Raw genomic sequence first — 27,620 nt, 5'->3', positions numbered from 1 at the left:
AAGGATATAAGAACTGATGGGACAGAATACACATCAGAAAAATTCAACAAAGTTTGTGAAGATGCAGGCATAAATCACCAGCTCACTGCACCCTACACTCCACAGCAAAATGGAGTGGTGGAGAGAAAAAATAGAACAATAATGGAGATGACAAGATGTCTTCTGCATGAGAAAGGGCCGCCAAAAAGTTTCTGGGTAGAGACTGCTAATACAACAATATTTCTGCTGAACAAGCTACCAACTAAAGCATTACAAAAGCAGACTCCTTTTGAAGCTTGGTTTGGCTATAAACCTATGCTAATGAACCTAAAAACCTTCGGTTGCTTGTGTTTCTCTTATGTGCCTCAGGTGAAAAGAGACAAGCTAGATAAAACAGCGGAACCAGAAATTTTCATTGGATATAGCAGCACCTCAAAGGCTTACAGGATCTACTTACCACATGCTAATAAAATTGTGGTAAGCAGAGATGTCAAGTTCTTGGAATTAGAGAAATAGAACTGGGATAAGCAGAATCAAAAGTATATTGATGAAGATGTTGATGAACTTCCTATAAGAGGCACCAGGACACTTTCTGATATTTATCAGAGGTGTAATGTAGCTGTTTTTGAACCAGCAGGGTTTGTTGAAGCTGCTGAACATCAAAAATGGAGGGCTGCAATGCAGGAGGAGTTGAATATGATTGAGAAAAACAACACTTGGGAGTTAGTGGATAGGCCTTCACACGAAAACTATTGGAGTTAAGTGGGTTTATAGAACCAAACTCAACCCTGATGGTTCTGTAAATATGTATAAAGCAAGGCTGGTTGTCAAAAGGTATGCACAAATGTTTGGAGTGGATTTTTCAGAAACCTTTGCACCAGTAGCTCGCTTGGATACAATCAGGATGCTGCTGGCTCTTGCAGCTCAAAGTGGATGGAGGATTTATTAACTGGATGTAAAGTCAGCATTTCTGAATGGCTACATGAAGGAAGAGATTTTTGTAGAGCAACCTGAAGGATTTATTGTCAAAGAAAAAGAAGACAAAGTCTACCTACTGAAGAAGGCTTTGTATAGGTTGAGACAAGCTCCCAGAGCCTGGTATAGTAGGATTGATGCTCACCTGCTTACCTTAGGCTTTCAAAAGAGCCTAAGTGAATTCACACTCTACAGCAAGAAGATGGAAAATGATATACTAATTGTTTTTCTGTATGTTGATGATTTGCTTGTGACAGGAAGCAATACAGGGTTGGTGAACCAATTCAAGGTTGAAATGAAAAAGGTCTTTGAAATGATAGATCTTGGAGAAATATCCTACTTCCTTGGAATGGAAGTACAACAAAAGCAGCATGAGATTTTTATTTGTCAGCAGAAATATGCCAAGAAAATCTTAAAGAAGTTCAGAATGGAAGAGTGCAAACCTACAACTACTCCTATGAATCAAAAGGAGAAGTTCAGCAAGGAAGATGGAGCTGAAAAGATGGATGAAGGACTTTACAGAAGCCTAATAGACTGTCTGATGTATCTAACTGCTACAAGATCAGATATAATGCATGTTGTCAGTCTCCTATCAAGATACATGCACTGTGCCAGTGAAATTCACCTCCAAGCTGCAAAATGTGTGGTGAGATATATTAAAGGTACCATTAACTATGGCATTAAATTCAGAAATGTTCAAAATTTCAAGTTTTATGGCTTTTCTGATAATGATTGGGCTGGTTGTGTTGATGATATGAGAAGTATTTCGGGCTATTGTTTTAGCTTTGGTTCTGATGTTTTCTCATGGAGTTCTAAAAAACAAGATGTTGTAACTCAATCCACAACTGAAGCAAAGTATATTGCTGCTACTGCAGCTGTAAATCAAGCCTTATGGTTTAGAAAGCTGCTGACAGATTTGGATATGAAGCAAAAAAAAGCACTCAGGCGTTTGTAGATAATCAAGCTGCAATATCAATTGCAAATGATCCAGTTTTTCATGGCAAAACAAAGCACTTCAAGATTAAATTTTATTTTCTGAGAGAAGTACAGAAAGAAGGAGATATACAACTGATCCATTGCAATACAGAAAGTCAGAATGCACATATTCTGACTAAAGCTCTTCCTAAAACAAGATTTGAGTTTCTTTGAGAAAGACTTGGAGTTTGCAGCTCCTAAGTCAAGGAAGAGTGTTGAATGTCATGCCTTAGTAGCTGCTGACATGGCTGTAAGGGTTGCAATCAAGATTACTCAGTCAAGCATGCTCGGTTGAAGGTTGCAAAATTTTTGAAGCATATGAGCAGATTTTATTTTCCATTGCTATTTTGTAGGAAGATTTCGTTTCTGTTTTAAGTCAAAGTTTGTTGCTTATAAGCCTAATCCTGCCATAAATCAACAATATTTCATAATATAAATATGGACTATTTGATTCTCAACGTGCATGGCACATGAATTCTACTAGTTAGGTTTTTAGTTGAATAGGCCTAGTTGGATTATGGTGTAATGAGCTATAATTATGTGTTTAAGGAAAAAGAGTTAGGTTTTGCTTCAAATGAAAACTCGACTCCAAAGGGATTAATCACATAAGAAATTAAGTGATAAAGGGGAATGATACAACAAACTGTCATTTGATTCCCAAGTTGAGAACAAGGCTGCCCACATTCAAGTTTCTCGAATTTCTTCTCTCAAATTAAAATATCTAAAACAATATTTTCCATATAAACTATAGAATTAAAAAATAAAGAATGCTAAATATTGCTCAAGCAAAGTTGTAGCTTCTTACCAGCTTTGGTCAAGAAACGGATAGCATACCACCATTGATACAAGATTATGTCCTTGACTCCTTGCTACAAATATGACAATGTTCTCTAACTAAAATATAATTGCCAATTTTATTTAACTATAGCAATTTTTGACTAGATAATGCCAAAAAAATTCTCTTTATGTAATCTCATTCTTATTGCAAATGTCCTACTCAAGCAATGATATTTACGTCACAAAGAAGATCCTGGAGGTCTTCTCCTACCAAGCACTGTCTTTAAGTAATCTACAAGCTTTTTTGGCTTAGTGTGCATCCAACTCTGGTAAACATTCCTCTTCTGCCATGTCTATCACTCCCGGTACCACTACTTGGTCTTTTGACAGTCTGTTGGAATCACATGACCTCTGATCAACTATGTTTTCTTCTAAAATTTCTGCATTACACTTGCCAAGTATTCATGCTGCAATGAATTTAGCATGCTTATTAGTCAAGTCAGTCATGTTTCAACTTCTAACCTACCTCTTCCTCATACGTACCTTGTTCCTAATGATATGGGTCTTGACTTACATTTTTCTCATAATGGTTGTGTTGCACAAGATCCACAGACAAAGCAGATTATTGGACAAGGCATAAGGTTGGATGCTTGTTCGAGCTCACTTCACTTCAGTTCCCTCCTCTTCACACTACAACTACTCTAATATCATCCTCTTCCTCCCTATGTCTCTAGCATTATTGTTTAGGTCATGTTTCTTTTGGTTGGTTGCATTCTTTAGTTTCTAGTGGCAAATTAGGCTTTGTCAAAGATAAACATATTAATTGTTAGTCATGTCAACTTGCAAAACAAATTGCATTACCTTTTTCTAATAGTGATTCTATCTCTTATGAGCATTTGATTTAGTGCATTCTGATATTTAAAGTCCATCTCTTGTTGCTACCTGGTTCATGCTAATTTGTTACTTTTGCCGATGATTTTTCTCATTTTACTTGGTTATACCATATGCACAACAGATCTGAATTACCTTATATTTACTCAAACTTTGTCACAGTGTTTCAAACTCATTTTCTTGAAACATTAAAATTCATACCGAAGATGCTATGGAGTATAAAAAGCAAAATCATCTCCCTTTTTCTGAAACAAAGTAGATCTACTCTTCAGCATTCTTGTCTAGGCACATCTCAACAAAATAGGAGGGTAGAACATAAGCATGGGCATATATTGGAAATAGTGCGTGCCTCACTTATTTCTGCCTCATGTCCTGAATGTTTCTAGGGAGAAGTTGCTCTCAATACTGTCCATACTATTAACTATATCTCTCTCTAGTCATTGGTAATCAATCTCCCTATGAGCATCTTTTTAGTATTACACCCAACCATAATTTACTCAAGATTTTTGGATGTGCTTCTTTTGTCCGATTGCAATATCATGAGCGTACAAAATTGGACCCCATTCTCATGTGTTATTTTCTTAGTTATGGAATTTAGCATAAGGTTTATAGGTGTTGGGACCCTATTTCCAAACGGCTCTACATTTCTCATCATGTTATCTTCTGGGAACACAATGTTTTCTTCTATGTCACAGTTCTTTATTTCTTCTCCTTCCTCATTCTTTATTGATCCTTTATTTGAGATATTTTCTGAAGATTCTGATGCAGTGCCCTCAAGTGAGCTCACTCAGGCCTTAGTTGATGCATCCTCTTCTAATAGAACTGCTTCGTCTGTTGATCCTACTCTCCTATCTTCCTCTGAAATTGGTCCTTTGTCATTGTACCAAAATAAGAGCACTTCTTTCTCATCTTTGTGACCATCATTGTTTCTTTGCTGTTAATTCTCTTCATGAACCTCGCACCTTTCACGAGGCAAATTCTGATCCTCTTTGGTAGTCAGAAGAACTACAAGCCTTTAAGAAAACTGGCACTTTGGATCTCATCGATATACCTCCAGACTAATCTTTGGTGGGATGCAAATAGGTTTATAAAATTAAAACCAGTGGTTCTGTTGGGAGTTATAAAGCTCATCTTGTCACCAAAGATTTCACATAGTATCGCATTGACTATGAGGAAACATTTGCTCCAATTGCTCGACCAACCTCAGTTAGGAGCCTTATCATTGTTGCTGCTGCTAGGCAATAGCTACTTCTTCAAATGGATGTCAAGAATGCCTTCCTTAACAATAATCTTTTAGAAGAAATATATATGCAGCCACTACAATGTTATCATCATCCACCCGATAAGGTATGCCAGCTTCATCGTCTTTTATATGGTCCTAAGCAAGCTCCTCATACCTGATTTGCAAAATTCAGTGCTACCATCTCTCAATTTAGTTTCACTCACAATTCTTATGATTCTACTCTTTTCATCTGCAAAACTGCTATGGACATCACCTTATTATTACTCTATGTGGATGGCATGATTATAACTAGGAATGATCTCACTAGCATTCATAATCTCAAACAGTATCTTTATTAAAAATTTGAGATGAAAGACTTGGGAGCACTGAGTTACTTCGTAGGCCTTGAGGTTACATCTAGTTCAGATGGGAATTTTTTTTCACAAGCCAAGTATGCATCTGATCTCATTTCTAGTGTTGGATTAATAGATAGCAAGATTACTTCTACACCTCTTAAGACTTGAAGCAAACTAACACCCATTGATAGGACTCTTTTTGATGTTGCTCATTACAAATAGTTGGGAGCAAGATTTGCTATATCGGTTAGTACTAGTGCATACTAATCGTATTGTACCATACTAGTACTGAATTTGTATATGGTACAAGGGGCATACTGACATTCGGTACACCAAACTGGCTCCCATACCAGGCATACCAATACTGTGATAGGATAGTACTAATAAGGGATCCAATACTGAGGCGACAAACCTTGGTTGGTAGTCTTGTATATCTCACGATTACTCATCCTGACATAGCTTATACCATTTATATAGTCAATTTATGGTAACTCTTCGATCTACTCATTATGCTACTATTTTGCACATTTTGTGCCATATCAAGGGTACTCTTTTCATGACTTGCATTTTGTTGTCAATTCCTCCTTGAGCCTAAGTGCCTACTCTAATGCTAATTGAGATGGTGATCCGACCAAGAGATGCCTTATTATAGGCTATTGTTTCCTTCTAGGTGACTCCTATCTCTTAGCATTGTAGGAAGCAAACTATTGCCTTCAGGTCCAGCATTTAGGTAGAATACAGAGCTGTGACTTATGCTTAGATGGTTGCTAGAGGATATGGGAGTTACTCATCATGATGCTACGACTCCTTACTATGATAATGAAAATTCCTTTCAAATTAGTCATAATGATGTTTTTATGAGCATGTTAAATATATTGAAATTGATTGTCACTTTATTTGCTAACATATCTGTCGCGATATTGTACAACTTCACTCTATTTTCTCCTCTGACCACATTACAAATATCTTCACTTAGATCCATCCACCCGGACGTTTTCGAGACTTGGTTTCCAGACTCAAGCTGGCTGCTACCATACCATCTTGAGTTTGAGGGGGGGAGAGCCATTAATGCACCTAACTTGAAATATTAATAGAGTTGTTATCATACTCAAAGTTTGTTATAGTTAGACCTATTTATACACCTTGTACATAGTACATACTATTGTATTCAAGAAAATTTTGCATCAATCAAAAATACAAAGATTTTCACCTCCTTTCCTTGTTTTAACAACCAAGAAGAGCTTGCCTCACAAATCAGGTGATTGGACAAAGTGAGCTTGAACACAAGATGGTTTCAAGTGGCAGTGGCTAGCCCAATAGAAGAAAGCAGTAGTTGGGCATTGGCTAGCATAGTGATGGAGGAAGTTGATGTGGCCATAGGCACAATGCAAGTTGGGGTTGAGAGTAGAGAGAAAGTAGAAGATGATGGAAGGGACAAGAAAAAAGAGGACTAGAAGTGGTATTTAGAAAGTGATCTAGTTTATTGTTTCTTTTTCTTGTCATATAATTTAAACGATCAAGATCTAAACGTAATGGATAAAAACTGGAATATATGGATCCATGCATTGTTATGTGGTGTCAGCCTAACACTGTACACAAACACTAGTATTTGTCACAAGCAACACGACACGTGGAGGGGAAAAAATATTGTGTGAGAACTAAGTCAAAGTAGAACCACATTCAATTTCTTTCTGGCATTCCATTCCAGTTCCCTAAGTTGTTCAACTTCCTTGAGATAAGTATCCAACATAGTTGATGGCCCGTTGCTTTCCTCCTTAAACAAAGATGAAGGCCCATTCAGTGGCCGATCATAAAACCTAGCCATCTATGTTAACCATTACATACCTTCAATCTTTCACTTCTAGATTCCTGATTTGAAAAGCCAAGTCCATTAGAAGCTTTCCTAAATTGTACCACTACATCTATCTCAGTGCACCTTTAGCGGATATCGCTTGATAATACAATCTCTCGTTAATGGTCCAAAATTAACAACCACTTTGAATAAAAGGGCGACCAGTGCACGAGGCTCCCACCACGATGAGTTTGGGGAGAGTCAAATTTTATCCCCCCATGTGGAGAAGCTTTTTTATGTTTCGAACCCATGACACCCAGGTTATAGTGAAGCAACCTCACTGTTGTGCTAAGGCTCGCCCTTACATTGACAACCACTTCAAATGATGGTCCATAACCAATATTGCTTTTGATTGATGGAAGCATGATGGAAAATCCTTCTTTGATGATTCCATTATAAACTTATGAATGCATAAATTTATGATGAGATCTTCGATTAAGAGTCTTATTCTTTTGCACTACATCCACCCAATGAATTAGCCTTTCTTCTTCTGATCTTGTCTTGCCATCAAGTTGAATACGAGCACACTTTATCTTTTTTCTAGGATAGAAAAATCACATGAAAAGATAATGTTGCGAAGAATCAATCAAACAAATGCGTCATGTATTTCAGAGGTGCTTCAGTTTGTAAAGAAGACAAGGCATATGGGAATACCATGAAAAATATGTTTACAAGTTGTAAGCGAAAGTAAAACTAGGATTGATATCATAGGGGTGTGCAAGAAAACCATCAAAATCGCAAAACTAACATGAACCAGTTATTTTGGTTAGGTTTGGGTCAGGTTTTCCACATTCAGCTTGGTTTCAGCTTAGAAATTTTTAAAACTGAAAAAATTGGTTCAGTTAAAAAAAGATCAAACCGAATGGACCCATATATATATATATATATATAAATAAAATCAGTTCACCTGATTCCTTCAACAATTCAATTACTTCAACAGCCCTAAGCCCTAGCCACCCGATCGTGCTCTGCTCTCAAGTCTCGCTTCTCCCATGCTGCCTGTACGCTGCTTGAGATTGCCCTTCACCAACTCTCCATGTAAGGCAGAGTCTAGATCCCAAACTCTCCCTTGCCTCCCTCCACCAAACCCTCATTCAACTTCTCTCTTCTCTGCTTCTTTCAAAAATATTGGAACCTCTAGCTTCTATTCATACTTCACAGAACCATGGATACATGGAACAATGGACCACACCTCTCGACCATTCTTCTTCCAGCCAACATCTCTACCCTAGGCCCCTCCATGACCACTAGAACCATCGTTGCTGCCACTGCTCTACTACAATCCCCCGAAACCCTTTCCATCCCATTTCACATCATCGAAATCCCCCTCTATAGGAGCCCAAAACATCAAAGACTATATGATTATTTGCAGATAGTAAGACCAATGTTGGTCGAATCATGTTGACTAAGCCAATTCGAGACATACCGAATGCGACCAGTCGGTTACCATCACAGTTCATCACGTTGAGATGGTTCATCACTTCAAGACGGTTCATCACTTCGTATTTTAATTCACTCAAAGCACGACTCTAAAACAAAAGCTTGAAGGTGAAACTCCTCCAACTCTCCCAACACCTCCCCCCCTGCCCGCCAAGTCCGTCCTCCTCTCCCCCCCCCCACTTTCTCTCTCCTAAGACTATAGAAGTAGAAGGAGAAGCAGGCAAGGTGAAACCCTAAACTTGCTCTTGAGGGCCTTTCGATCAAGGGTGTGGCTTTGATCCTCTCTCTCCCCCTCCTTCCTCTCCCCCCTCTCTCCCTTCCATGGTTCCAGTACATCACAATTTGGTATGATACAAATCAGTACCGTACAGTACCATCGCTAGCTGGCATGCTTGTCGGTACCAATTCTGCCAACCTTGGGTAACACAATATATGGTTATTTGCAGAAGGTCAAAGAATGTTGTCAACAGGACACACCAACAAAACATCAGAGCAATCTTATTTGCAGATGGTAAGATAATATATGTTTATTTCGTCAAGCTAAAAGTAGTAAAAGAGTACTATTAAGTCTGTTGCAGATGGTAACACAATATATTGTTGTTAAGCTCATGCCTTTGGATTATGGTTTGCTTGAGTGGTTATAGTCTTCTTGTTTACTCGTTAAAACTTTTTCGGTGGGAGGTGTTTTGGTAGTTGTTGCATATGATGCACTAGGGAAGGTAGTAGTTAGGATTGGTTCAGACCTCAAAGAGGTGCAGATGGCTGTAAGAGGACATAAATAGTAGAGAGGGAAGGAGAGAGAAAGGTATATATAAGTGGAGAATGAGAGAGATCTAAAGGAGAGTATTAAAAGAACTTTCTGTTTACTAGAGATTATCTATGTTTGACATTAGGAAACATCTACTGAAAAGACTTTTTTTCTGGTCTATATTTCCCTTCTCTTGCTAATTTTTTAAAAGATAATTTGCACTGCTGTCTGGATAATGACCTTGACATTGCTAGCTGGTAAATGCAGGATTTTCTCTTTTGGCCGAGATGGAAGAAGGTATTGACAAAGTGAGTTTTAGAGGGACTCATCACATTGTCAGTAGGCATACTTTCCAAGACCCAGGTGCTGCAATGATTCCTGTTTTCTTGCCACAAAAGTGCTAAGACAGAGACAATGCCTTGTCAAACTTAATCTCTGGCATGGTTAAGGCTCTTTGGAACACAGCCTCATGTCACACATTTTGCACAGCAGAATTATGATTATAAAAAGCTTAGCCAGGAGATGAATCATGATGTGATGATTGCCTGCTTGGGAAAAACTTCTGTGGAGTATGCGTGGACAACCTTCTTTTGTCATTTAAGTTCTGTTTCTGTAATAGGTCCTCTGCTTCAAATGTTGGGTACCCTTATCTTCAAATGGGATTAATTGGAATGTTGAGTATAGGTTAATTGATAGAAGCCTGCCACAGCTCTCTAATGTAGACAATTTAGCCCATTCAAACTAACATGGATAGAAGCCCATTTAGCCCTGCCCATTTGACAGAATCCCATTTAGCACACAACCCAACAAACTGAACTGAGCCAAACCAAATTTCTGGGTTAGCTTGAACCAGTTTTACCATATGGTCGGTTTGGTTTTGGTTTCAGTTTTGAGAAACCGATTTAACTTGGTTCGGTTTCAGGAATACCACTAAACCGACCCAACCGGAACCGTGCAAACCCCTACTAATGATGTCCATAATTATATTTATGGAGTCCCAAGAAACTCACCAAGCGAACAAACCTTTAGTAAAAAGTTAAAAACTGCTTTGTAATACTAGCTAGAACAATTAGGAACACAAGATTGGGATCGAAAATAAACAACTGCATATTTATTTCAGTGGTGACAAAAACATAACATCTCATTTATGAATCAAAGGGCTGTTTGGATGTCAATATGATTTATCTGTGGATTAACTTTATATATAGTTGCCCTTGAGCATAGGTTAGCAATTGGAGGGAAAATCCTTATGATTTTGAAACATAAGAGCATAAGTTCCCAACAAAATAGGGACAAGGATGCTTTCTTCATAGAGTTTCTTCTCCTCCATCACTATTCTCTCCCAAACACCAAAGAGTCTTATCCGTGAATAACTTATGCTTGCATCCAAGCAGGTCCTAGAACTTTTTCATATAATTAATCTCATTGCGCACACCCATCCACCCAGCACCTCCCCCACCCCACTCACAAAGGAAATAAAAAAGGATGAAAGATGTATAGCTACACATAGAAATTGTTCAGGCTAATGTTGATGAGGTGACTTATTAGGTTCTAATTCATTTTCCTAATTTAAGGATTTCAAACTGATGCTATAGTCAATTCAAGACAAGAGATAAAAGCCGATTGCATTGGATCAGATATTAATATATGTCCATTCTCAACCACTTTTATTCGGAAGCCAGAATATTGACGGAGATATCAGTCGGATGTTTTATATTTGTTCTAACTACATATGGAAAGGAATCCACAGGCACCAAAAATTTCATATTACAGTACAGAACCAGCAACCACAAAAAATACCCAGACAAGCGAAATATTGCACTCTCCACAGAGTCATGTTACCAAAATGTAGAGCACCAGCAAATCAAACAAGGATGGATCATTATTCTCAGGAAACAAAATTTTTAAAAAAAATTGTCACAACCTAAAAGGCAGGATATTTGAGACAGTTTAAAATATATGCAACTGGATGCACATGACACAAAGAAAAAGGAAAAAAGTTAAAAGATGACATTAGAAGCATCATACTTCAGATTATGGAGATCACTAGTTGGCAATGGACAAAGAACACCTTCATATCCACAAGTGTTCTCTGCGATATTCACGCACAATGACTGGCACACTTGTCGGTGGGATCTGCAGCAACAAAAAATTTGACATGGAAAGCAACTTTGATTAATAATACAAATTTAATGAAACAGCAATGATAAAATTGAAAGGCAAAACCTAAATTAAAAGGCAATCTCTCAGTAAGGCATGGCTGGCTAACAGGTCCCCACATTCTTAGACCTTAAATGAACTTATAGCAAACCTAATAACTTGGAAAGAGGAAACTGAGCAGGATGAAGTGGAAAATATATGAAGCGGGTATTTTTTATTTTCTGTACAATTCAAGTTAGCATTGATCAAACCGTCGCATTGCTACTGAAATTCCTCATATATTAATGACTATAGTCATCTATGTTTCTATTCAGAGACACTGCACCACTCTCTTGAAAAAAACATGACATCAAAACTTGAGACTAGGTCAGAAAGATCATCATTCACTTCAAAACTTATCCAATAGTGTGGTAAAAAGGTGAAAACATGGTTAAGTACAATTAAAGAGTGCCAGCTAAAATTTCACATGCACCTGAAATGACCCATATTCCATGATATATGATTGACACAGAGAGAGAAAAAGAAGGAAAAGGCTCAAGATATTGTAGAAAATGTAAGACTGCACAATTATAGCAGAATATGACAAATCTATGATAAATGTATTTGAAATATATGAGAAAGAAATAAACCGTCCAAAATTTGCCAACCACGAATATAAAAAGTTAGGCATATATATGCTTATACATGGTTAAGAGTCTTAAGACATACAAAGATGACTATATTATAGTACATTATGTGAAGAAAGAACACAAACAAGACGAGACATGCTTTGCAGGAATTGCTCCAGATCTGCAAAGTTGTCATACATGTATAAAAAGAAGAAAATTGGAATTTTCTCATACTGCTCCATATCAAGGATTCAAACATCAAGTAAAAGGGCATATTAACAATTGGCTGGTAAAATAAACACCATATTGCATGCCATACCCACAAAGGACACAGCTTATGGTCGGCCATACTGCCTTGAACCACCTAGTTCGGGGCATATCGAACCAAATTGATGAAGAATTGGGATGGTACACCATGTTAGTCAATAAACAAGCCAAACCGAATCAAAAAGGCCCCCGATTAGCCCATTCACTAAATAGCTCAAACCTAATCCCCCCAGTTAGCCCATTTCATTAAATAGATCGAACCCAATGTCCCCTAGTTAGCTTGTTGATTACATAGCTGCACCCTACCCCCGGTTTGTGATCGTTCCCCACCCCCTCGTGCATCAAAACCCTATCCATCCATCATTGCTGCCCTATCGCTAGGGGCGCAAATGAGCCGAGCAACTCGCTAGCTGCTCAAGCTCGACTCGACTATATTATTATCGAATAATATAGTCGAGTCGAGCTCCAGTAGCTCAAATACTTTTTTAAGCATAAGTTCGAATAGCAAAATATTCGACTCGAAAACTCGCCAATCCATTTGAGTATATATATTTTAATACTATTATATTTTATTTATAATAAATATTATTAATTTAAAATTTTAAGTATAATATTTATATTTTCTTAATGTGGTCTTTTAACTATAATTTTTAATCATGACCAAGGCTCAAATTCGAGCTTGAGCTCGAGCTCAAGTATGACTTGCTTGATAATCAAATCAAGTCAAATCGATCTCGAGTATGACTTTTTTCGATCGAGTCAAGTTCGCATGTAGATATTAAGGCTCGATCGATCACATGTTTCGATATTCTGAATCAAATCGAGCTTGAGCCTCTAGCTACTCCACTCAGCTCGACTTGATCGTACACCTAACCATCGCAGATCCCTCGACCTCTTCGCCTCCTCTGACCTCTCTCTCCCCCGGTACGGCCTTCAAAAACGTTGCCTCCACTTGCTGTTACCGACGCCATCCTCGTCCTTTCGACCTTGCCCCCACTCCTTATCCTTCCTCGTGACCGTTGAACCTGAGAGACCAGCCATGTGAGTCCCTCCCTTCCTCTCCTTCTCTCCCCCCTCCCTCTCCTTCCTCTCCAACCTTTTCCCTTCCCATGGCTCGGGCATGCCACGTTCAATACGATACAGACTGGCACTATACCGTATCAGTCGTCGATCGACCACTTGTCAATAGTATTCGCCGAACCATCCCGAACCAAGCGATTTGAGGCATTTCAAGCCATACTGGCCACAAACCAAAACGGTTCGACCGGACAAATCGGAACACCAAACAAGGAAGACGGAAGAAAGAAAAAGAGAGGAAGAGAGAAAAGAGGAGGGAAAAAGGGGATGATGCCGTCAGACGACCGACGGTGGCCCACCAAGGCCGCCAGAGCGCTGCGAGGTCAATGTCGTCTGATAGGATGTTTAATTGAGAGAGATAGAGAAAGAGTGACGATATCGAAGAAAGGCACAACCGGCGAAGAGGCCGTCGAAGGGCGTCAAGTGACCGTCGTGGCCACCAAACGACAGAAAATGTACAATGGAGTCACAACCACAAAACAAAGGCAACCGCTCCTGTTCAGTTCATCATGTTTTTTTAAAAACTATGATGAATAGTGAAGCCGGCAATGGATTTGCCAACTTTACTATTTTAAATTTTTTTAAAAAAAATCAGAAAAACTGTAGGTCACGATTGCGCCATTCGACAGCCAGCCAGAGGCCCTCCGACAGCCCTCCGAGTGCATCCACAGCCCACCTATGGCCACCGCCGACGTCTCCTCCGGCCACCCTCTCCCTCCCTCCCCCTTCTCCCTACCCTTCCCCTCTCTTTTCCTCCTCCGTTCTCCTCTTCTATGTCGGTTTGCGCCGGTCCATCCAATATGGATCTGTACTGACTCATACCGCCGGCTGACCGACAGGAGTTCCAATTCTGCAGATCTTGCCTGTCAATACTAGTTCCACCATCCCAAATATAGTCCTTTACAATTTAGTGCAGCTGATACAACCTTGGTATAGCCTATTTTGGCCTCCAAAGTTGCTGTTTTCCTTCATATGTTTTGCAGTTCTATTATTCTAATACTATGTTTTTGCATAAATATGATAAGTGTGTGGATCTAAATGCTATGTTATCCTATCTGATATGTACTGAAATTTGTTAGTTGCTAAATTATACATAGCTTCACATGACTTGCAATTAAAACAACAGAAAAGCTGCATGCATTAGCAATTGAAATGTAATTAGCATACTGGAAATCAGATAATTAATAAATGATTGCAAATATGGTAGTGCATTAAAAGTGTAGTCAACTACTAGCACTAATTTGACTAATGAACAAAGAATACACTTTCCAAAACAACAATTGCCATGTATTTAACCAAGAAATATAGTCCCTTAGAAGAGTTGAAGTATCAAGACAATTACCATACCAATATGGTAGAGTATCATACTAACACATAGTACACCTATTGGTGTTGGCACAACAAAAGTGAGGTGTGCACCACATTCTCGTATGATATATCATGGGACATACCATGGTCTATCGTACTGGTTTCCTTCTAGTATGGCATGTGCACCACAAGCTCCATACCACCCCGTACCAAGTCGTACCACCCCATACCATGGCGTACAAACCTATACTGAGGTATAGCAAAGTGTACTAAGATGCATACTGATCCGTACTAAAGTATACCGACCTATATTGAGGCACACCGAGATAAATATTGAGAAAAATGGTTAGAAAGCTATTTTGGTACAGGATGCATACCATATACCGCACCAACCATACCACATTGAACCAGTAACACACCGATACGGTACCCGATACCAAGTGGACCTTGAGACATCCTAATGCCAATACCTTAGTACATTAGGGTACAATTGGTATGCAAATAGCACTCATACTAAAGTCATTGCCTCCCTCTCCTCAATATCACATCGAGTGGGTTCATAGATGTCTAACAACCCATTACATACATAAAGGATATGTATATGTGCAACACTCAAACATGATTGCGTATTTTGAGATATTTGTTGTCACTTTAGGTGAGATGTGCTCAATTAGCAATGTTCCAATCAATGTTTGCTATCTCAATACCAAATCTTATACCAGTACCATTCTATTACAGTGTTAGTACGCCCAGTACAGAGGCTGATTTGACATCACCGAGCATCGATACATCACCTAACCATATACCAATTCAGTATCGATATGGTACAGTACGATTGGTATGAACTGGTATGGAAACCTTGGTTCAGATAAAATAAACACTATAAGCCTTTAAGATTTGTGAAGTACCTTTCCATTCGAACTCAAACAGAGGAATTGTGAATTATTTACATGTAACATCTTTGGCAAACATACATTTAAATGGTATTCGTGCAAATAAATTTGTATTTAGTATATTTGTTAGTCTGTTAATAGTTTGTCTGCTCGCTAGTTTTCTCACCTTCAAATAACTAAAAGACTAGAAAAAAAGGGGTTTAGAAGCTTTCTGATCATGGATCAGTACTAACATACTACTGGTTTAGGCCCGATCTACTGTAGTCCGGCATGGTTTGGGTCGTCCAACCAAACCACAGCATGCCTGCCCCCGGAGTGCATCAACTAAGGCACATCTATGTTTTGACCAGGCCTAGACCTTAAAAATTCTAGGAGTTAAAGAAATTTAAGAACTGTCCTGATAAACACCTCATTAATACAAGTAAAATGGATTTGAAGCATTGCAGCCAACAATTCTGCATCAATAGATACAGTATACGTAAAAAAAAAAATTATTCAAATGGTTTGACGTTAACTGAAACAAATACAGCTAGCCATTTGCTGTAGACATCATAACTTCTTATGTAGTCAGGAAGTTCTGCAAAAGAGCTTCCATCGAAGTAAGATCATGAGCACCAAAATTACGTGAAATTGTGTACTAGAAAAATTAATGAAATACAGCTAGTGCAATGCTAGATTGGCTCAACGAGGGGAAATTGAACTCATATAGGTTAGCTATCTCAAATATTGGAGTTTAAATTGTGAAGTTTTACTTAAAATGAAAGATTTTATTCCTTGAACCAGGATTGAGGCAGAAACTTGTTACATGTTCTACCTTGAGAATACAACTTTTCTAATATAATTATAAATGTTGACTTGCTTTCCAAATGCATGTCCATTCTACTCATGCTGGCAACAATATTTATCACATTACCACTTGAAAAAGAAAAAGAAATTGAAATTAAAGACAACAATTTTTTAATTCTTTTGCCATAGCTGGTAAAAATTTAGATACTCCACTTGAAAACTTGCAGAGTCAACTTACTTACCATTCCATAATCTGTGATGATCATTGATACATAATCAGAAGGCGTTGCATCATAGCTGTAAAAGCAGCATATCAAAATGAGTTTTTTTCCAGAAATATAGGAATTATAGAACAGCATAAACTAAAGACTCATACATGAGATTTAAAAGTTGCAGGTTCTCATTGTCAGCCCAACTCTCCAGATGATTCAAATCGTTCCGTCCAGCAACCTTGGAAATGACATCTGGATCACCTGAGAAGTGAAATAATAGATCAATAAAATAGTGTTCCAAAATCTAGAAGCAAGTCAAGAAATCAAATAAAACACTGAAAGCATTATAGGCATACCAAGTTCATTAGAGCATATAGAGTCAAGCTGCACCCTTTCATGAAATTTATATGCCTCACAACATATTAGAACAGGAATCTGGAAGGCATTTGCAACCATAGCTACACATGCCGTTCCAACTCTTGAGTAAACTGTTCCATTAGATAACACCGATGAAGCTCCTAGAAAAACTCGTGTGACTTCCTGCATTACATATGAGATGGCATTTATATGTGTATATGTACAATTAAGGCCCTTTGCCACCAATCTATGGAGCAATGCCTGCCCTTCAAGCTTTGGACGGGAGTCAACTAGCACCACACGGAATTGCTTTCCAAGCTCATGAGCATATAATAATATCATTTCAACAACGGAGGATGACCCATATGTGAGTAGAATATCACCATCTCTAATCTTTGTAACAGCATGCCCAACTATAACCTTATCTGCAATTACGATTTTCTCATTTATGAAACGATCAATATCAGATTGAAGACTAGACTTTGCTTCTGATTCTGACAGTGTATGTGGCAATTTGGCAATCCTGTTCTTCAAAAATTTAATAGCATTTCCCATGCTAATAGAAAGGGGCCTACATTCAATCAGAAATGACACATAAGAGCTGATTTTTGCTGTCAAATCTCGAACAAGAGCTTTTTCAGGGGGTGTAGAGTAGTCTTTGATTGCCTCTTGGAAAGCTAAAAGCATTGCAATACAACGAGCATTACCACCTGAGATAACCCCTGACAAATACTGAAGTCCAACCTGATGACATTTGCAAGCAAACAATTAGATAAGATGATCCTTTAAATAGTGTTACTCTGAGGAGCTCACATATTGCTAGCAAGTCAGGGAAACAAAGTACTATGTGCAACTACCATATATATAACACCGTGCATCAGAAAATGAAAATCATTATAAAAAAAAAAAAATATTAATCTAATTGATAATATATGATCATGGAAAATATGTATACTAAGGAGCTGATTGGATGTCCGACCCCGAAATCCCATGGGATTCATGGGTTGGGCCACAGCAACTAAGTTAGTCAGGCTGGGTTAGGCTCGTATTTATAAGAACCTAGAGAACTACTGGAACAGATCTTTTTTTCTCTCTATGGGATTCAGGCTGGACCATTATAATAGTTCTTTGAGTATTTATAAAGATAAGTCTAGTCCAGCCTCATTTAGCTAGTTGTCTTGGCCCAACCCACGAATTGGGATTTTGGGCCTAGACATCCAAACAGGCCGTAAAGAATATGAAAGTGAAAGGACAGCAAGATCATTAAATTATCAAGGAAAACAAGACTTACAGCAAGGTAGCTTTTCAGAAATTTGTTTCTCTTAGCAATAATTGCTTGATAAGTGCATATATACCAAAATAACTTGATAATACCAATAGAACCCCTGAAAAGGACATATAATGAGAAACCTACCATATAATGGACAGCGATATTTATTCCGTGATGGCATTTTATGCAAAATAGCTATCATAATGATATCAATTAAGCTATCAATGTTACCTTTTGATAGAAAAATGGAATGCTTTCTTTTAAAATTTCCTTTTTCTAATAGAGCAATTTGTTGTTCGTTTCAAGAGTAAACCTTTTGGTCCCTCACTTTCTTGCACATTTACAAATCTTTGCATGCATGAATACCTAACTGCAGGTATGCATTACACAGCCCTTGCATGAGAGGATATTCAACGGAAATAATGCCATTTGAAGAGGTAAGAAGTCAAAAACAAATCATACCTAATATATCTGGGTAGATGGAGAGGGGTAGGAAGGGAGAAATGGAGAGCTAGACTAGTCATAAGCATCCGCTATGCAACTTATAACATCTACAAGAATAAAATCAGTTCGATAATAGGCAGCCAGTATATCAGGTCTTAAATGTTACATCCATCCAAACACGCCAAGAAACAAATTATATAAGCTATCAGAGGTGCACTAAATCTAAGTAATGCAATGCATCTCTGCTGATGAATTCAAATATATGGAGAGTCTAAGAAATACCCAACTTTCTGAACAACAGCTTGGTAATGGCTAAACAAGTACCTTGTAAACAGAAGGATGCATTGGATCAAGTTGAAAAAACTTTGATTCAAGATCTGGAAGCTGAGTTCCATGTATATACTGAGGCAAATGCCTGAATAGTTCAACTCTATTTCTTGCTTCAGATTGATTTACCACTGCACGTCTTTTAGCCTTTTCAACCCGATGTTTATCATCAAATTGCATACGAGGGTGGGGAACATCCTTCTTTCTGTCTTTATCAGGAATGCGGTCTCCGACCTTCTTTTCAGAAGGTACAACTGGAGCTGTAACCTGAGGCCCATCTTTCTTTTGTGAAGAAGGTTTCACTACCTTACCTTGTTTTGAAGCAGGAAGTGCACCACCAGAAGAAGCAGAAGGCTTCACTGCTTCACCTATAATCATCACCAATGAAAACACATTTAATGAATTTTCAATAAGAAATATGGGATGAAGACATACATATTCAGGTGAGAACAATGAACATAATGCTGAAAAATGGAAAAGAAAAAAAAAATGAATGTGGATAAAGAACTAAGCTGACATTAATGGGCTTTTCAATTTTCAGGTGTCATCAAAATGAGTCTACACAAATCTAAAATAAATGAATTGTATGAAATACATGTTTGGTTGCCTTCTTCAAAACCTATGTCACAAAAATTGACATGCCATAAAACCTGAAAAGTGAGTTTTTTGAATAAAAGCCCACCCCCTCTTATTCAGAATACTTTTTCTGCATAAAATCAGGTTTTGTTATTATCTGTTTTGATAAGACAAGTAGATATATAAACAGCCCCTTCTTTAGCCCCCAAGCCGTATCACTTCCAACAAACCCACTAAGACTTTTTGAAGTGTTACTGATATGAAGGTAAAATAGCAGATATGCTCATAGCAGGAGCTTCAGAGGTCCTGAATATAGAAAAGATACAAAGCCCGGAAGCAGCATTTGATATATATTACTTCACACTTCCAAGTATTGGAAAAACAGTGATATTTGATATACCAATGGAGTTGTGAGGAAAGCTAGTTAATGAAAGAGTCCTCTAATCTAAGAAGGTCAATTATGAAGCAATAAAATTAATTACCATATGTAAATGGTGGAAAACAGTCTCTAAACAATTTTCCTGGCAGAACATGTAAGAAGGATTTGTATGCACCATTTTCCAAGTTGATTTTTCAGATTCTTGATCTAGGGATCCTTTAGTTCTCCACACAAGCAGCTCATGTTGAAGATAAACATATTATGACCGGAGAAAAGGTTTTCATAGGCTGGTATTGGGATGTCTTTGCACCTGAAGGAGCCTGGTACTCCAATAAATTCATCCAAAATATCTCTTAATGCTTGTAGATGTCACTTCCAAGAAACACAGGATTCTACTGGCTGTAGGGTTATAAGCAAAAGGCAACCCCTTCCCCCCTGCTCTCCCTTCCATATGTCTGTGAATAGCCTCAGGATTATGAACTGACCAAAGAAATATGGTAAATCTAGAAAGAACTTTGAATGACATGATCGGTGACAGTTTTCATATAGAGCTGAATAGTCATAAATTGCCAAGAAACTGCCTGAAGATGAGTGAAACAAAATGTTCCCTTCTTGGTTTAGGAAAAAAAAGGTGCAACCCCAACAAGGAATATCAAGGAAATTAAAATCTAAACAAATATTCGGCTTTTTTTAACAAAAGAAAAACAAAAATCTGGAGATAATATAGAGCAACACAAAGTCTTAAAATTGGAAAAATGGGCAAAAGAATGATCAAAAATAAAATGATATTACTGCTAATTACAGGGTGCTGTGCAGCAGAGTATGTGCACAAGTTGCCTATTTCAATTTAGCATTGAAAACAATTTACTTTCGATGGGCTAGCACAGTTCTCCAAATAAAGGATCCTAAGAATTTGGAAAGATACCTATCAAGCATACTCCACAATTTGGAAAAGAAATATTAAGGGACAGGAAGCAACACGGTGGGAACACAAAATCTGGACCAGGCATTACCATCTGGCCCTGGTGAGAAATTGGATGCATATGTTTTTGTTCATTCAACTCATCAAAGCTCTTTAACAAAGTTTTGCATCCTCCAATGGAAGTCTTTGATGTTCTAGATCCTCTACAAGCAAACAAATTGACCATATGATGGCATTATATAAGGGCCACACTAATTCGTGGACTGCTTGGGAGGGATACATCCAAGTTTATGTTGAAAAGCCATGAAAACCAGAAGTTTCTGGCACAAATATCAATAAACCAACCTTGTCAAGTTAAAATTACACCATTTTTGCATCATTCACAAGGAGAAAGAAAAGAACTATTGATACTTGAATTGCTAGGAATCTATGAAATATGAATCACTGAAATAGTTTCTCAATTTAATTAGAGATATCTTGGGCTTCTATTCAATCTCATTGATTTATCAAATCTTGGAGGCACCACCTATGACCTTTTTTCTCATGCAAATCAGATAAAAAGAACCAAAAGAAAATAATCGAGTTGCCAATGATATTGAAAAGGAAATACAATCCTATAAGTTCTTGAAACCTGCAGAAAAAGAACATCAACAGATAAAACTATCAAGACGGTTGAAAATACATGCACCCTATGATAGGCAACAGCAAGAATCCTATTTGACAAGTAGAAACGCAACAAGAATCCTACTTGAAAAGTAATATAGTGGGAGAGATGCTTTCTCCATGTGCAAATCAAAAAAAAGAAACTCTGACAAGGTTATGCTTCCAGGTTTAAGGGTCAAAAGGCAGAATGGATAGACCAAAGACAATGAAGCAAAATAAAAGCAGTTTAGAGGAATTTGCAAACAGCCAGACACTTTTCCACTTCATTGGGGATTTGCCCATCGAGAGGAACTAACAGCACAGCTGGATCTGCAGGTAGAATCCACATGAATGAGATAAGCTTTTTCATCTATGCACGCACAATGGTTTGGATGCTACAGGTTTGTATGATCTAAAAGAAATAAAAATCATCAGTTATCATGCTATTTTCTAGCTTTTCTGACAAAGTTATATCTCTGGTTAGCATCTATAGACAACTTCCTGGGAAACTTAAGCAGGATACTAAGAAATTCCTGCCTTCTTGTTAAATGCTCGTGATGAGTCAAAACAAGCTCTTCATAAGAACATGGCATCCATCATAAGCCATCTACATGTTAATAAAGATCAAAAAAGTTGAGACTATTCTCCACAATTCTTGTCAGCCATTTGAAAATGACATGAAACATGACTCATGCTCAATACACATGCAATGCATATGGTGTACATTTGGTGAACAGCTAGAGGCCCCATCCCTTGATATTCTCTAACAGAACATATAGATGTGAATGTTTGCTTTGTCTTCCTACATCTTGTTAAAGTGTCAAAAGGCAATAATATTATGTAGAGCATCTCCCGATGCCTCTTTCCCCTTAAAACATTTTAGCAGAAGCCCCCATAAAATTTTAACTCATTAAAGTAAATTCCTACCTCAAAAAAATTTATTTGACTCACTAGCTACTCTGTGAATGTGACAACTTATCTCAGAGCTTATGTCTGATTAATCCAGCCAAACTGAAGCACCTTTCTAAGACAAGACAAGCAACTTCATGTTTCACCAACTAGGATCATAATTAAAATTTACAAGATGTTTAGTAAATGTCAGCAATCAATTGTATGAAAATAGCCTGCAGTAATTTGTTGGCGGCAGCTGATTCAAGTTCTCAATAAACAGGACATGTACCTTTCCATTTTAAATGTACATGTAGAGCACTATGATGTTTTATCTTTTTTTTTTTTTTTGATAAAAAAAATACTATCAAAGTTTAATATAATACATCCTCAATCATGGTCTATCTGTACCGCCCCAAACAGCCCAGTTTAGGGCATACCAAACCATACCACCCCAATCCACTAGGTTCAGGCATACCAAACCGCGCTGCCCCAGAACCAGAATGGTTCAGCATCTCAGCATGAAATAAGGCCAAACCGGATCGTGCCAACCCGAAGCGGGTGGCTCAGCGTGGTTTAGGCACCATTCCACTTTAAATGATTGAGAGGGAAGCAGACAAGTTCTCCCATGCCTTATCTACCTCTCTCTATTTTTCTTCTCCACTCAAAAGTAGTGAAAAAAGAGGGAATTTTTGCAGATTTCCACTCAATCCAATCGAAAATTCGACAAAAGGCCTATTGTCCTTCCCTCTTCACCCTTTTTTCTTTTTCATAACAAGAAATCAACCAAAAAGGGGCGAAATGAGGGTAATCATGCCAACATCCATAAATGATCTATGCTAAGCAACAAAATTATAATTTTTTGTTCAGTATATCATTTTTTAGATAAAATATTTTGGATTAAAAATAATAATAAATAAAAAATAATCAAAAAATTTCAGAAAGATTGGTAATATGTTTGGGGTTATGCATGATACATGCAATCTAAATTTGATGGCAATTTATTTAACTTTAGGCATGATGAAGTGTCGTAATAAGCTAAGCTCAAATTTAAATAAATTTAAAAAAAATAAGTGGTGATTGGTGCATGACAAAATGCTCAACTAATCTGACTAAAATTAATTTTCTAGATATTTATAATTAGATATTAATTGATTAATTAAAAATTAAAGAAATAAAAATAAAACTTATGAAAATCTAGTATTATATATAGATAATTCAGAAGTATTTTTTGAACTAATAATATACTTCTTACATTAAAATGAAAATCAATTATTTTTAAATTAATTAAACAATAATCAATTAAAATAAAAAAATATCTAGCACCCCTATATATTAATCAAGCTTTCATGGCAATGCTTGGAACAACGATACTTGAGCCAAAATTCCTTTGGAATGAGCCACATCATATGACCCTTTCTATACAACAGTTCATTTCTTCTAGCGAGCGGAGGGACTTCTGACATAACAACACTTCAATTTATTATATAAAAATTAATTAGAAATATTTGAATAATGATATGAAAAATTAGTACTATGTACATATAATGTAGAAATATTTTTTGAAGCAATTCAATGTGCATTATTATGTAAATTCACTAACTTTGGAATAATTAATTATTAATCGATATAAAAATATATAATACAGAGAATTTCGTACTAAGCCGAGCCATCCAGTATATCCTGTACCATATCATACCGGATGCATACCGGTACGCCAAACCACCACGTACCAACACAAGCATATCATACCGTACCGCATACCGACAATACAGTGGATTTCATCGGTACAAGGTCCGACATTGAGACGGCAAACTTTGATATAATATATGTTTGTCAAATTTGCATAAATTGATCCACGAAGGAAGTAATCGGGGCATGATAGGTTGAGATAATGAGGTAACGCTTTCAGGCCAACACCGCTAGAGGTGCAGGTGGTGCGACATGGAGTTTGAAAGGAAGAAGTAACTAGGTTTTAGCTACATCCAGCCCGCAATTACCCCAATGTGTCTGTTTGTCAAAAATGCCTGTAGAAGACCTGCAAACTGATGAAAAAGCACTTTACCAATTTTAAAGCAAGTAAAGAAGTGCCGAGAAAAAGACGATCATTAAATTTCAGGTAGCATAGTCACCTTCATACCACTCAAGGAATCCGAAGGACTAAGAGGCATCAGATCCGAATGACATGGAAGAGATGCAAATTCAAGCTACGATACAAGAGGGCCTGAATGAGCAGTTGTGGAGGGAGGAGGTTGCTAGGCATCGGGCTATGTTTGAGCCCCATAATATGAGTTAGGTTCTGATACCAGGTCCACCAAGGAAGATCCAGTCTACAACAGAAACTCATTAATCAGAGAAGCTGTCGGTTGAAGCGATGGCTAGATACTCTATGTTTGGGGCCTTTGGCAGTAAGAAGGGGAAAGTCTAAAGACATACCAGCAGGGGTCTCCATTCATGATGCAAATCAGCATGTCTTTACAAGCGGAGATTCGAAGCAACAAAGAATTGATTTCATGCTTGTAAAGGATAAGAAAAAGGACATGCTGAGAGCTATTGTATCATAGTTTCACGTCAGCCACATCCCTACAAATGCAGCCAATAGCACACACTATTGATCTGCTATCAGGGTGCAGATCCTTCTAGGCCAAAAGATATATATAGTGAGCTGTTGAATAATAATGAGTTAGATAAATGGGTAGCTCCTACTAGCGCAAGTGGGACACCTACAAACTGACTTTAATATGTGATGATTAGATGGATCCAATAGATGAAGCATCATCAATTTCTTGACATATTGTGATATGAAAATATTTCTCCATAAGTCAGTTGATGCTTTAGATTAAATGCATGACGCACATGACATCCTTAGTTTGATGAAGTTCTTGACCAAATTGAGAAGCAGCATGATATGCAGGTGATCCTGAATAATAGACCAAGGTATAAGGCCGCCAATAAGATCCTGATGATCAGGCGGTCACATAATTTAGGAACCTCATGTGCAGCACGCTGCATAGATATGATATTGATAGACATCAAAAAGATTCATTAGTGAAGCAAATTATTGAAATAGCCCAATTCATTAACAGATTCATATGCAGCAACAAATGGGTTCTATCTTTGATGACGAAATAAATTGGGGGTGAGATAATGAGGCTCGCAGTCACCCGCTGTGCTGCAAATTACATTGCACTTGATAGCCTAATCCAAAAAAAAAAGCAAGCTTACATTAGATGTTCTTGAGTGCTGAGTGGCATGAGAGCAAATAGGCCCAAGCCAGCATGGAAGGCAGTCACATGGACTCATGGAGGGCTTAATCACAAGCCCACCGTTTTGGTAGCAAGTCAAGAGAATTGTTAAGACTATTGCACCATTATATCAAATGTTGATGGCCATGGATAGTGAAAGATATGCTCAAATAGCCTTCCTTTATAGCATGATGATGGTTGCTAGGACCGAGATCAAGTAGGCCTGCAGCATGCTCAAAGAGTACATTGATATAATGAGCAAAGGTGGGATTATTAGATGGGCAAATTACAACTAAAAGGTGATGGTTTGTTTGCGGAAGAATCATACAGATTATATTCAGGATATTCTATGATATGAAGAATCATGCAGATTATGCAGATGATATTCCAGATATTCTATAATATGAAGAATCATGCAAATTATGTTTTGAAGATTATGCATATCTGTTAGATACTCTGTGATATCAAGAATCATGCAGATTATATTCGGAAGATCATGCTAATATTATGCCAATCCTTGATATCTTCTTCCTTTTGTATTCTCTTATGTACATAGTCATAATTCTAGTCTAGATTCATTGTATCCCTTCTCTATTGTACTCTACTGTATTACCAAGAATTCATTGAAATCAAATACAGAAATAAACAATCATTCTTCACATCTTTTATGATATCAGAGCAGGACATTATTCTGCTCCTGTGGTCACCCTAGCGTAGCCACTGCTCATACACAGCCGCCGTGCAAATGCCACCGCTGCCCATATGCCGCTACTATCCTGTTTTTTTCACCATATCTGACGTCTCCTCCCAATCAACTCCGGACAGTGCAGATCCAATAAAAGATGTGAAAAATGATTGTTTATTTCTGTATTTGATTTCAATGAATTCTTGATGATACAGTAGAGTATAATTTATAGAGAAAGGATACAATGAATCTAGGCTAGAATTATGATTATGTACACGAGAATATAAAAGGAAAGAGATATCAAAAGATATCAAGGATCAGCATAATATTGGCATGGTCTTCAGAATATAATCCACATGATTCTTGATATCACAGAGTATCTAACAGATATACATAATCTTCATAACATAATCTGCATGATTCTTCATATCATAGAATATCTAGAATATAATCTACATTAAAAGACATGAAAAATGATTGTTTATTTCTATATTTGATTTCAATGAATTATTGATGATACAGTAGAGTACAATTTATAGAAAAAGAATACAATGAATCTTGGCTAGAATTATGACTGTACACAAGAGAATACAAAAGAAAGAAGATATCATGCTGATATTATGCCGATCGTTGATATCTCTTTTCTTTTGTATTCTCTTGTGTACATAGTCATAATTCTAGCCTAGATTTATTGTATCCCTTCTCTATAAATTGTATTCTACTGTATCACCAAGAATTCATTGAAATCAAATACAGAAATAAACAATCATTTTTTACGTCTTTTATTGTTCATTCTCATATTATTTACTCTTACAATAAAATTCAAATGCAATCATTCATTAATTAACTAAATCAATTGCAAAATGTATTGATAACCTAACCTCAACTCGAAGTTCCAACACACTATCCTAAGAATGGACATGGACGAGGAACTTTTGACGGCTCTGAGTAATATAATCCATAAGATGTGACCTGACTCGGTAATTGCTGCCTAATGTCCGAAAGAGGTAAGTTTAATGACATACAAGATCATTACTTTGTCGACTCTAGTGAATCATTGAGATCATATAATATGTATATGTTTTATAGACTCAAGCATTTAGAGAGAGCTCTCAGAGTTTGGCAATAGGTTATTCATGGCAAGCAAAGAGAGCATGCATTTAGGTATTTTTAGACACCAGCTATAACTAGTATAATGTTTTTTGATAAGTAATGTCTGATATGCAATTTGCTTAATTGCATTTGCAACTGAATGATGATTCGTTTTTGGCCAATCATCAAAAGTCTTAAGAAGGTTAGCAACCTGGATCCTCTCATCAATAGTCTCCTTCAATGGCGGGGAGCACAACTGGTCTACCT

General features: G+C 37.3%; 1 protein-coding gene across 6 annotated transcripts in view; it reads right to left on the bottom strand.

Annotated features, from left to right (window-relative positions):
- The window catches only part of LOC105034727 (uncharacterized), a 53,748-nt gene that overhangs the window by 8,035 nt on the left and 18,093 nt on the right, over positions 1 to 27,620 (bottom strand). For 4 of the 6 annotated variants that reach the window (XR_012142154.1, XM_073259615.1, XM_073259616.1 and 1 more), the window contains exons 3-7: positions 18,922 to 19,292; positions 16,883 to 17,627; positions 16,691 to 16,787; positions 16,557 to 16,611; positions 11,244 to 11,351 (exon numbers count right to left, since the gene is read on the bottom strand). Coding sequence is in view for 5 of the 6 variants with exons in the window: in XM_073259615.1 (XP_073115716.1) it covers positions 11,289 to 11,351; positions 16,557 to 16,611; positions 16,691 to 16,787; positions 16,883 to 17,627; positions 18,922 to 19,292 (1,331 nt within the window). In the remaining variant the exon portion in view is untranslated. Of the gene's footprint in view, positions 1 to 10,964; positions 11,352 to 16,556; positions 16,612 to 16,690; positions 16,788 to 16,882; positions 17,628 to 18,921; positions 19,293 to 27,620 lie in introns of those variants that run through there. The other 2 variants (XM_010909984.4, XM_073259617.1) reach the window with 1 other exon arrangement.

This window comes from Elaeis guineensis, chromosome 6 (assembly GCF_000442705.2).
Source record: "Elaeis guineensis isolate ETL-2024a chromosome 6, EG11, whole genome shotgun sequence".
Lineage (NCBI taxonomy): Eukaryota > Viridiplantae > Streptophyta > Magnoliopsida > Arecales > Arecaceae > Elaeis > Elaeis guineensis.
Note: the sequence above shows the minus strand (reverse complement) of the source record. Positions and strands in the feature narration are given on the sequence as shown.